Raw genomic sequence first — 12,268 nt, forward strand, 5'->3', positions numbered from 1 at the left:
TTTATCGGGACTCCGGGATCGGGTGTTTTTAAGCTCCGGATTATCCCCCCTCATAAAATGTACACTTTTTTCAAGACGATTAAAAAATCAGCTGAATTTGACTAATCACACTATTTGTTTTCCAAAAATAACCGTAATTGGATGGGGGTTCTGTGTATTCACATTATTTGAACAACTCTCCTTGGGCCGAGAAAAAAAAGATCCGTGTTTCAGGTAACCTGACCGACCCTGTTTTTTAGCCCCGACCCTAACTTTTTTATTGGATCTTTCAAAAAAAAACAAAAAATAATAATTATCAACCGACCCTGTTTTTGACACAGGCTTCTGATAAATGACATAATATTTTTTCTCTCTTGCTTCCTCTTGCATAGAAAGCCAGTAAAACATTTTATTAATGTCAAAAGGTATTCCAAATAGGTTTAAATCCAAGAAATTTGCACAGCAGGTGCTTCAAAAACATTGCAAATGGCCCAAGACCACAATTAATGACCCCGCTTTTCGTTGTTCACGAATGTAGTTCCTTTTAATTAGAGTGTATTTTTCCTTAATTTTTTTTCTTTCCCTTCCCCACTCATTTCTTAAGATTTTCTTCGGTGGAAATGAAAGATGAGAGGTAAAATAATTTTTTGGATGTTGTATTTAAACTCATTTTGATTTGGAATGAGTGATTAGGCCAAGTGCAAAAAGGTCATGTTTACAGTTTTCGGAACATCTCTTGACTTGTCCATAGGGGTATGGATGTATATTGGCTAAATTTGTAAAAGTGATTGCTTCAATCTTTCTGAATATTGGATATATTTTTGGACTAGTGCATACATAAGACACACAAAAAATTTCACAAAAGTGCATGGTGCAATTTTTTTAATGATACAAAATGTTCTAAAGAAATGATAGAGAAATTAATTGTGGTCTGTGGCCAAATGGCACACTTCCCGTTTTTGAAACTAATTATGGATCTGGACTTGGAAAAAACATGATAAATACTCAATAACTCAAATATGAAATTTTGAATCATCACCAAAAAGTATACAGATATTAAGATTAATGTAACTAAGAAGTGTTTAAAGTTTTAAGCCATTATCAAGAATTGTTTTTGAGATACGGTGTGACATGTCAAAAAAACACCCCCCTGTTTAAGTTACAATGTGCCGTAACTCAAAAAGTTTTAATCTTATTTTCACCAAAAAGTATACAGATCATGTGACCATCATAAGAAACAACTATATTAAGTTTCATGAAATTTGGATAAGTCGTTCTCAAGTTATGGTGCCACATGTTTACGCTGGACAGACAGACGGACACCTGACATTTGTATACCATAATACGTCCCGTCTTTGACGGACGTATAAAAAGCAGTTCTAAGCGTGCATGTTACGCTAGAAACATATTCAAAGAATAAAGTTTTATAACTTCTTAATGTCATATCCAATATTTATCAAAACCTAAAGGGGAGTTACATGTATCTTACTTCCTATATTTTTTTGTGGATGTCAATACACCTAATCGCTATTTATTCCATACCGGATAAACTCTAAAATTACACAACTTTTTCATCCAGTTGAAGCTATCTGGGGGCCGTTGAAACAATTCACCATGCACAATACGTTTTAACTTATTGTAAATACTTTAAACAAAATAATTTTTTACTTCAATTTTCAATTTCGAAAAATAGTGGATCATACTCTATTAAAGTTTCTTGATGATCGCTTTCTAAAGTTTTTCCTCCCTCAGCTCTCTAGTAAAAAAACCTTTATTTTCAGTCGCATGACCCAAACAGAAAGTTGTACATACAGTGTATGACTGTTTTTCCCAGATTGAACTAAATAGCGATAATTAAATAAAGTGTAATTTCCGGGATTGTTGAAAACTTGCATATTCATCCCTATCTGATTTTGTGGTTTTAACAATCCAGACAGACAAATAGCAATAAGGTGTTTAGGAAAACATGACCTAAAACCTCCTTCATATAAGACAAAAAACATGGGAACTCATACTGAATGGTCAAATGTGTTCAATATGAAAATTTCAGTTAAGATGGTAAAATCACAAATCAGCCGTTAATGTAAATGGACTATAAGTATGACTTTTGAGCAAATTTAAAGGGAAATGACGGGGAAGGGGCAAATTAGCTTTCAAGGGGAGCAAATGCTGTTTTAATTGGTAAGCGGGTTTTAAATATAGAGGGAAAGTGGAGTCATCTTTTTGGACTTTAGTTACATGTAAATATATTTTACTTATGTAGACTTACCTTCTAATTCTATAGACTATTAAAAAAAAACACACACACAACTCGGAACTATTTCTAATTCACTTGGACTACTGATGTGCAAACCTAAAAACAAAAAGAAAAATATCAAAAAATAGCGATTGAAAGATTCATAACACTTTGAAAGGATAATTCAGACACGTGACGTGTTACACGGGGAGCATGTTTGTTTACAAATAATAATGTCACGTGATCGCGCACTGACCTCGCATGCTGCATCGCCCTTACAATTCACTAATACATGTACATAACCATTTTCATGCAAACATGCAACGTGAATGTGATTGGTTATCAAATAATACAAAAATAATGCATGAACCGTTGAAGAAGAAATTATTTCATCAAATAGATTGGATTTTCACTTTCGACACGAATAGGTCGAGTTGACATTCCTGTCATCGGAGATAGTATTGAGATAAATGGGATAAAACGGACCGTCAAAAAGGTCTAGGGAAGCACATCAGTAGAACCTTAACATAAATAAGTAATACTTACCAACATTTCTCTAATTGATAACCTATAGAACTGAAATTTCACAAAAATACCGGTAAATAATTTTGTTGTGATGCTGGTAAATTGGCGCTAAATAAATATTCTTACTCTGCTTCATGTAAAAAAAAAATGTATAGAATTGAATTCGACTACAGTTCAGAATAAAAAAACGTGGATATGCAAAAGCCAGGTAATATGTTAATGATAAAGTGTGTATAAATTTTCGTAAACGAAGTTACCCGTATACTTCACCAAGAATTACTTTTAAGCGCAAAGTTCTGTATGTGTGATTTGGTTGGTTTATGTAACATAATTTAGACTGGGATCCTGGCTAATCTTAACCTTACGACGCGCAGCTAGATTGGGCCGGATCCCAGGCTAATGTAACATCGTAGATCTCAGGGTAACGGAATTTTTTGCGTTGCTATTATATGATTGAGGCCATCTATTTTTATTGCGGGTTCCACATATTTAAATCGGAATTATAGAAAAAATGGAATGTTGTGAGCAGAATCAAAACAGAAATGATGAACACTGCAACATTTCCAGCAAAATATAAATAGGATGGAGGATCTGTGTATTCACATTATTTGTAAAACTCTCCTTATTCATGTGAAGCGTGTGCTTTACATCGAGGCTTATTCTTTACATCGAGGCTTATTATGCTAATCATTGACGCCACAGTACTTCAACCAATCAGACAATGTTTATTTGGGGCATTCGATCGATTTTAACTCATATTTTGGAATATTTCAATCGAAATTATAGAAAAATGGAATGTTGCTGGTACATATAAAATAGAAAATGATGAATACTTTTGGCTAAAGATAATTTGGATGGGGGTTCTGTGTATTCACATTATTTGCACAACTCTCCTTACTGATGCCATATTTTGGAATTTCCGTGACCTAAATGGTTCGCGAAAATTAATATTTTTATATATAGTATAGTAACAATTCAAAAGTTAATCTTACTATTTTAAATTTTATATCTTTAATCGCTGGTGTCAAAATTAAGTGCATGTACCTACTAGCTAGTGAAAAAAAAACCATTTCAAAGTTGCCACTTGTTTTATTTATACACATAAACGAATAACATAGTTATGATTTGTGTTGTGCTACATATGCTAAGGATCATACATTTTTTGTACATGCTTACATTAAAATATTTTAATATTCAACGCGTTTTTCTGGGCAAGTAACAGTTTTCCAGACTAGTTTACTTTCCAAGTGACAAATGCTAACAACCAATATTTATACACCATGGGTAGTGACCGAAATTTTACCACAAGCCAACAGAAAAGTTGCAAGTTTTCATTATGTACCAAGTACTCTCTTTACACGATCCTCTGGTTTTAACGTCCCAATTCAGACCTGACGTGACTAAATATACTAGTACATTCAGAATAGCCGAAAGACGTCCCTTGGAAAAGAGTTGTAATGCCGGTCGGAACAAGACCTCAAGTGGTAAAATTTAAATTATTCAGTTCCTTATTTAGTTGGAAAGATTTACGTTCTGACATTACGATGTTCATCCATATTTTAATTGAAACAAAATGGTGTAAACTTGAGGAATTTGACAAAAAGTCCCTACATTTCTATCTAAAACAGTGTTTTGATATTGTGGATATCCGCATATTTCGAAAATAACTGAGAAATAAATAAAAAGATTCTATTGATAAAATTGAAAGAATTTATATGACTTGATAGAAATTTTATTTCAAGGGCTTTTTATAAAGTAATCTATATAATCGTAACATCCTTATAAAAAAGGCAAATTACGTTATCTTTTTAGCCGGGTTTTTCCGTCAAAAACGATTTTTTCTGAACTCTAATTGTCGTTCTGCATCATTCATTCGTGTTGATCAAGTCTTAAAATATTTTATTTCAACCATATTCAAGTTTTCAAGGTATAAACAAATTGTATAGATGTTCCTTTTCGAAATTATGACGAACACCTTAAGCTTTTATTGCAGAAATTTTCTATCATTTGAAAAGAGAACTTTTATTTTTGGAACAAAAGTTTGACATCTTCTTGTACAAAACACATCGCCTTAATAATTTTTCGCTAGATTCATGTTGCTAGCAATAAAAAAAAATCGATAATACATGAAAACAAATAACTTGAATAGGCCGAAAACTATAATGTGTCCATAGTAAACGGATGTCCCACTCGCACTTTCATTTGCTACATTGTATGTTCAGAAGGCCGTGCAATTTGGGTCAAACATCTAATTTGGCATTACATTAAGAAGGATCATATCATAGGGGACATGTGTTTCAAGTTGACTAGTCAAAGACTTAAACTTCATCAAAATCTACCTTGCCCAACATTTTAAACTTAAGGGGGACAAGCGGACGGACGGACGTACGGCCGCACGCACGCACAAACAAGAAAACAGAATGTCCAGAAATGGGGCATACAATTGGATAATACAACAAGCCAAACCAACCACCAATACCCAACTAGAAGTACAAACAAACTACGAACAACACATGTTTCCAATAGCTGCATTTGGTACGAGTTTGAACCTTCCCTACTCATAAAAATATGAAACTGTAGAACTTGGTTTAGAACGTGTTTTAATGAATTAATTTAAACTCACCTTGAAGGCAATAATCAACAAGTTATCTCTACTTTCAGCATTACCTTTTTATTATTAATTTGTTTACATAAGTTCAAGATTTAGATTGATGGTTATGTAAAACCTAAAATTAATATCATTTGACTAAATTCGTTTCATATTTTGTCAATATGTGAATCACAAAAATAAGCATTTTCAATTATCATAAAAAAAAACAACGACACCATTCTAAAAATTTAGGTGGATTCCGGTTTTACTCTACATTTTTAATACAGTATCCCGAAAAGGTATTGTACACTCCTGTTGGTTGTCCAGCTGATCCGGAAAGTTTGGCAGCGTCCGTTTTACTTCTCACCCAAACAGAATCACCCTTATTTAACATTAGAATTAAAGTTTGTGTCATCGCTGAGTTCTGATGTCCACTTCCATCAAGATACAAGTCTACCAGCGAAATGTTATTTTGTACAATTTCCAGAGTAGGTGACACGTGATAAAAATTAAAGGCAGTAGCAGTAATCAGATGTAATCCTTTTACCGGTGCAGTAAATTTCCCGCTTTGTAAATCGTAACCATTTCCGACATTGGTCAAAACCTTATCAAATACTAGGGTCTGTTGCGCATTGATAGTCAAGGTCTTTTGTAATGCCGTTGAAAATGCCGCCGGAAGATTAGGTGGTGTTGAATTTCCTACAATGCAAATAATTTAAATGTCAATTATACAACCAAATTCATGCGTTTACTTGTGTTAAAAAGATACAAGCATATTTGAAATACAACAGTTCCAAAATACCATTTTAGAGATTTTAGAGACTGTCGTCTCTCTATTCTGTCAAGTTATTCCTCGTTTGGCGCTGCTTTAATAGAATGAAATAAATGTGGTCCACCACTTTAAAATAACACTTAGCGGTCAGATTATTATTACTTCAGGCAAAAACATTCATTTGAAATGTCTTTATGACGGCAAAATATTTCGTACAGATATAATTATAAACCATCGGCGCAGAGTTCATATCTGTCCAGTTGAACTCACGAAACGCAAACAAAATTGGTAAAAAGGAAGTGTTATAGCTATAGTACACATATAATTATCAATGAAATATACCTGCCAGAGCCATAAACGTTTTTGCAATGTGGAAATCGTTCGTGCCACAATATTTTTTTAATATAGAAAATCAAAAGGTTTCACAGTTCTTTTTTATAAAAGATTAAGATGTGATGAGGTCAAAACGAGAGAGGGAGAGAGAATCAAAGGAAAGGTAAAAAATATACGATTATTTTTCGATATTGAGTGGGCACGTTTGTTCTAAATTAAATATATAAGATCGCCATTTGTTTAGGTACCTATCCAAAAGTCAAGAAATTTGTCGGTGAATGTTTTCCTTATTTAAGCCACTGCTGGTAGACGTTTCTTCCTCGAGGGTACATGAATATCAAAAATGTGGTCATTTTTATAAATGCCCTGTTTACAAAACTTTGAATTTTTCGAAAAACTGAGGATTTTTTTTATCCAAGGCATAGATTACCTTAGTCGCATTTGGCAGAACTTTTTGGAAATTTGGATCCTCAATGCTTTACAACTTTTTACTTGTTTGATTTTATAAATTTTTTAATATGAGCGTCACTGATGAGTCTTATGTAGACGAAACGCATGTCTGGCGTACGAAATTATAATCCTTGTACCATTGATAATTATTACGAACTTGGTGATATGACGGATCTGCTTTGTGTCGTTTTGAGTTTGGATTCCTCCTCCATTTTGTCAAAATATCAGATTTAGATATATATATATATAACTGTAATACAAGTTGGAGGATAAGCTAGCTAAAAAAATAGTTTTTTTTTCTAAAATAGCATAATTTTTCGGACAACGCCTGCACTAAATAAGCAATATGATGGTTGTTTTCCATTCTTTTGGCTGATATAGTCGAGCGTTTGATTGTGACCTGTTTATAGACTTCCTTTTTTTGGGTCTTTAATCCAGTTATGGGCAATACAGAAAATCAGTTAGGGGTAGGGACACACATTCTTTATCAATAAACAAATAAATGAAAAGCATTCGTGGTAGTGTCCTTTTCCTGTTTACAAAAACAAATAAAATACACAATTATTGTTTTACATTCAACCGGTATTTATTAAATTCTACAATAACTTACCTAAAGAGGCAGTATTTAATTCCAAGAAAGCCTGGCCATAATCCAACATGCAAATTACAACAAGCGGTACATGTAAGATTGACATGATGAAAGAAATTTAAAAACAGTTTCAAATAGATTTAACTTTATACTTATTTTATCTCAACACCTGTCAACAGAAATACGTACAGATAAAAGTGACAAAAAGTTATCAACTTACAAGTAAGAAAATGTTTTATCTTCGGTGTTAGAATAAATAAAATCGTTGAAAAACAACCCATCTGTCTTGTGAATCTATTTAAAAATCAACGATTTGGAATGGTTGTAAATGCAACAACTTCCTACAAGAGACCAAGTGACAGAACTAATTCAGAAATTAAAGGTGTATTTGCACAGCAACTTACTCAATGTTTAAAACTCTTATTTTCACATTTCTTGAGAGAAAATAAAGCAAAACATAAATTTTAGTAGCTGTGAACCAATTCTCGATATTCTAATCGGTTAATTTTTTTAATTTTGTTCTCCGAAACTGCAATAATAAACCTGTTAAAATTCTTTACGAATGATGATTGTGATATTATGTACCAAGACATGTTTAAACTGATCGAGAATTACAGACCTTCTAAAATTCAAACTGACCAATATTCCGTGCGTTCATCGTGTATCGTGCGTGTTGCGTGCATGTATTGTGCGTGAATCGTGCGTGTACCAATATATTATATATGTTCCGACTTTAGATAATATTTACAGTCATCCTAACTTTCTTATGAACACTTTTTACAGCTAACTATGCGGTATGGGCTTTGCTCATTGTTAAAGGCCGTACGGTGACCTATAGTTGTCAATATGTGTTTCAATTTGGTCTTTTGTGGATAGTTGTCTCATTGGCAATCATACCACATCTTCTTTTTTATACTTAATTAACTTCATCGTACATAACGTTCATACAGATTCATGACTTTTTGTGTAAATATTTTATCATCTGTAAATATTTAGTGGTTATTCAGTGAATTTTGGTTGGGACTGACACATTTTGATGTAATGATACATTATATTTCTTTTCGTTTTGAGATTTCTTTCTATTTCTGTCGCGGATTACTGAGTAATTCGGTTTTCGGACTTTATATACTGTTTTACGCGCCCTTTTCATTTCATCGAGATTTCACACACCAAACGTGTTCGACAACTTTAGTTCAACATGAGTGACGAGGAAGACCCACGCGATGTTACTAACCGAGATAGTGAACCGCCAAATCAAACAGACCTAGGTAATCATGTAGGATTTTCACCTGAAGACGCCCTTTCTTTGTTTTCCCGTCAATTAGATACCGCTTTAGTTAGACACAAGAAAGAACTTTTCGCACAAATTGACTTAAAGATTGGCAATAGTTCCCTGGAAAAGAGTTCTCGTTTACCATCAATCGCTCCAAAGTTTAAATTCGAGGGCAATGGAAGGCAGCACGAGTTCAATACTGCTCGTATAAACGAACTTAGCAGAGCGACAGATTTTCTAGAGCGTGGTTCCGTCGGTGCAGCAGTTAAAGCCTTGGAGCAAGCAGAAGCAGCTTTAAAGGAAAGGAACAAGCTACTCCGCATCGCCGACAAATATGGTTGGGACGTAGTTGAAGAGTTCGTGGACGACCCGTTAACCGAAAGTACAGAAGAGGCTACTAGGCTAAAGCAGGCAGAATACAGAGCGAAATTGAAGAGGAAGGACAAGTACGAAAAAACCGACCGACCAAACCCTTATTACAAGAACCCAGTCGAAGAAAAGGCTACGTCTGACCTTTTTCGTCGCCCTAGCTCAACATATTCAGAAGAATCATCTAGGAGCAGGAGTACGGCCGGTGGAAAAGGTATCTACTCATCTAGCGAGTACTTTGGTGGAAAGAAAGGAGCAACACGCTGTTTCTACTGCAATGAGGAAGGTCATTGGGCCTATCAATGTCCCAGGAAAGCAGGCAGATACCCCCCAGAGAAGCAGCAGCAGTGAAACAGTTAAGTACCAGTTTTATAATTTACACGAGCAAGATTATGAATATGAAAATTCACTTAAAGAAAAAACCTCATTTTATGTTGGTAGTCTTAACGAAAACTTTTCATTTTGGAAAGATATCTTAAAAGCAAACAATTTTGTTCTCAACGTAATTTCTAGCGGTTATTTAATACCTTTTTATAAAATTCCTTCATCAGTTAGATTGAGCAATAATACTTCTGCTTTTAAGCATTCAGTATTCGTGGAGCGCGCTATTAATAAGCTTTTAGAAACGGGGGCAGCTATTGGATGCAAAGATCACATTCCTTGTGTTATCAATCCACTATGGAACGCGCAAAGCACATTAATAGATAATCACAGTTTATCGGCGACAATAATAGATTATCGGTCGACCATTATAGATGTACGGCGTAAAGTATACTTTACGGTCGACCATCATAGATGGTCTAATTAATGTGACTCGCTCGCAGACAATGATAGTTACTAATTTGATAATGCATTTACAGTCGACAAGGTGAATTGTTTCGACAATGATAGTTAACCTCGACCAAGTGAATTAAAACACAAGTCGTAAATTCGATAATTTTAGATAAAACCGGAAATGCTAGCCAATTGTAAAATCGATTTTGATTGGCGGTCAACTATTTTCTTTGTATTAACTATGATGGTAAAGTGTATCGGACTTTTCATGCAACAGAATGGACACAAGAGGAACATATTTTCCAATTTTCAATCCACGAATATTGAAGCTTTTTGAAGAATAAAATTTAAAAGTTCCATACATAAATATGTTTTGGTTTCTCTATCGTTTACAAAGTAAAAAACCTTTTACTTTCATAATTATACATGTATATTTGTTTTTTTTCTCTAAAAGGTTTGAATTTTACAGGTGAATGCATATTACAGGTAGCTAGAGTATCACAGGTTTACCTGTTATATTGCTAAAAGGTGTCAGAAGTTAAATTTCTATAATAACTGGCCCCAATAAACGTTGACATAACAGGAGAAAGAAATAAAAGGTTTTTTGAAGAATATTATAATCAATGAATTAATTCGCGACTGTTCAACAGTAACAAACAAATTTTCAACATTCATAAACAAAAAATCTTTAAATATTTATGTTCTATGGTTCTTTTTTGTGTAATATTTGGGTTTTTCTTATGTACAGAAATCTTTATTATATTTTCATATAATATTATGAAGTTAGTGTGTCTTAACACTGATTAGGACTCCTAAGTGCACGAAGGAATTATAATACTAGTATGACACTCTTGACACGAAGGAGTACTGTTACATGTAAAAAAAAATCTTGGTACTATGTTAGAGATTGATATTTAAACTCATAATAATAAAATAAATTCTAATAAAATTTCTAAACTGATTAAACAGAATAAAAAGTAAATGAAAGTATTTAACAATGTTAAACGTGCCGGTTTTTCTTTGATTTTACCGAAAATTGATGAACCACTAGACATGGATCAAATTACATATCTGATTGCTCTTTTATCTTAAAAAAAATTAAAAAAAAATAAAAAATTATTTGCATAAGAAAATATCTCAGACATTATATATGTTTACCATAAAAAATACTTTGATATTCCGTGATTATTATTTTCAATAGGACATCTATAGATAAAAACTTAAGTATACCTTGGTGAATTCAATGTTGTGATGTCACTGTAGATCTGAGAATACAGAAAGTTGTTACTTTTAACGATATTTTTATGAATTGACAAAAAAAAAGTTTGTCCCGAGTTACCGCCCCTTCCCCCCTCTATGATTTGGTATTGCCGAAGTGGCCATGGGAGGCTAAGGTTTAAAAAAAAAACGTGACCTAACCGACTACGGAACAGCAGACAGTGGATACAATATTTGATATGTTAAAATAAAGACACCGTTGGACACAAAATGATTGCACTGGATAATTTCAACTACCACATGATACCCTATGAATTAATTGACATACTTGAACTCGTCTTAGGAATATATTCTCGGTGAACAAAAAATCAGTAAATGTTTACTATACAAACAAACACCAGACAGCAAGTGTTGGATACAATTGTGGCTTTTATTGTTTAATTCATTTTTCGTTTTTAAAGCAGCATTTGATCGATTGTTGGTGGCTTAACGTATCAGTTCACGTCTCAGGTAAAGAAAGGTTGATCTTAGATTTAAGGCACGTCAATCTATTTATAGAAAAAAGGAAATTTAAGTTTGAGGGTGTAGCGGAGGCTTTACAATACACAATTAAAGACGGATACATGCTTAAATTTGATTTAACTAGCGGGTATCATCACGTGAGTGTTCACAAAGACCATCAGACATATTTGGGATTTTCCTGGAAATTTCAGAACACAACTAAATACTTTAAATTTTCAGCTCTCCCATTTGGGTTATCTACAGCAGCACATGTGTTTTCAAAAGTTTTACGCCTTGGCGCTCGCAGGGTCTTAGAGTTATATTATACCTTGATGATGGTTGGGGAGTAGAGTCTAATGCACAATCTTGTAAAGTTTTATCTAATATCATGCAGTTAGATCTTAAATCCGCAGGTTTTTTCGTTAACCAAGAAAAAAGCATTTGGGAGCCTACTCAAAAATTAACTTGGCTGGGTTTTGAATGGGATTTGCACAATTCAACTTTGGATCTTCCTATAGATAAAATTGTTCGTTTTAAAAAAGACATAAATAAGCTTTCCTGTAATTCGCTGTCAGCAAGACAGTTAGCCAGAATTACAGGGAAAATTATTTCTTTCATGCCTAGTTTAGGTAACATTTGTAGGATCATGAGTAGAAATA

General features: G+C 33.5%; 1 protein-coding gene across 1 annotated transcript; it reads right to left on the reverse strand.

Moving 5' to 3' along the window:
- Positions 1–5,568: 5,568 nt before the first annotated feature.
- LOC134693353 (complement C1q tumor necrosis factor-related protein 6-like) lies at positions 5,569–7,580 on the reverse strand. Its single transcript, XM_063554122.1, has 2 exons — positions 7,496–7,580; positions 5,569–6,029 (listed from the first exon to the last, which is right to left on the reverse strand). The coding sequence occupies exons 1-2, from the start codon at positions 7,578–7,580 to the stop codon at positions 5,596–5,598; spliced, it is 519 nt and encodes a 172-aa protein (XP_063410192.1). The 3' UTR covers positions 5,569–5,595.
- Positions 7,581–12,268: the final 4,688 nt, after the last annotated feature.

Source organism: Mytilus trossulus, chromosome 12 (genome assembly GCF_036588685.1).
Source record: "Mytilus trossulus isolate FHL-02 chromosome 12, PNRI_Mtr1.1.1.hap1, whole genome shotgun sequence".
Taxonomy (NCBI): Eukaryota; Metazoa; Mollusca; class Bivalvia; order Mytilida; family Mytilidae; genus Mytilus; species Mytilus trossulus.

Bases quoted from the DNA above. Each gene is read 5' to 3' on its own strand.
- LOC134693353 (XM_063554122.1), bottom strand. From the start codon at position 7,580: ATGTCAATCTTACATGTACCGCTTGTTGTAATTTGCATGTTGGATTAT. The intron at 6,030-7,495 runs GTAAGTTATTGT...TTTGCATTGTAG, and splicing joins ATTAAATACTGCCTCTTTAG to GAAATTCAACACCACCTAAT.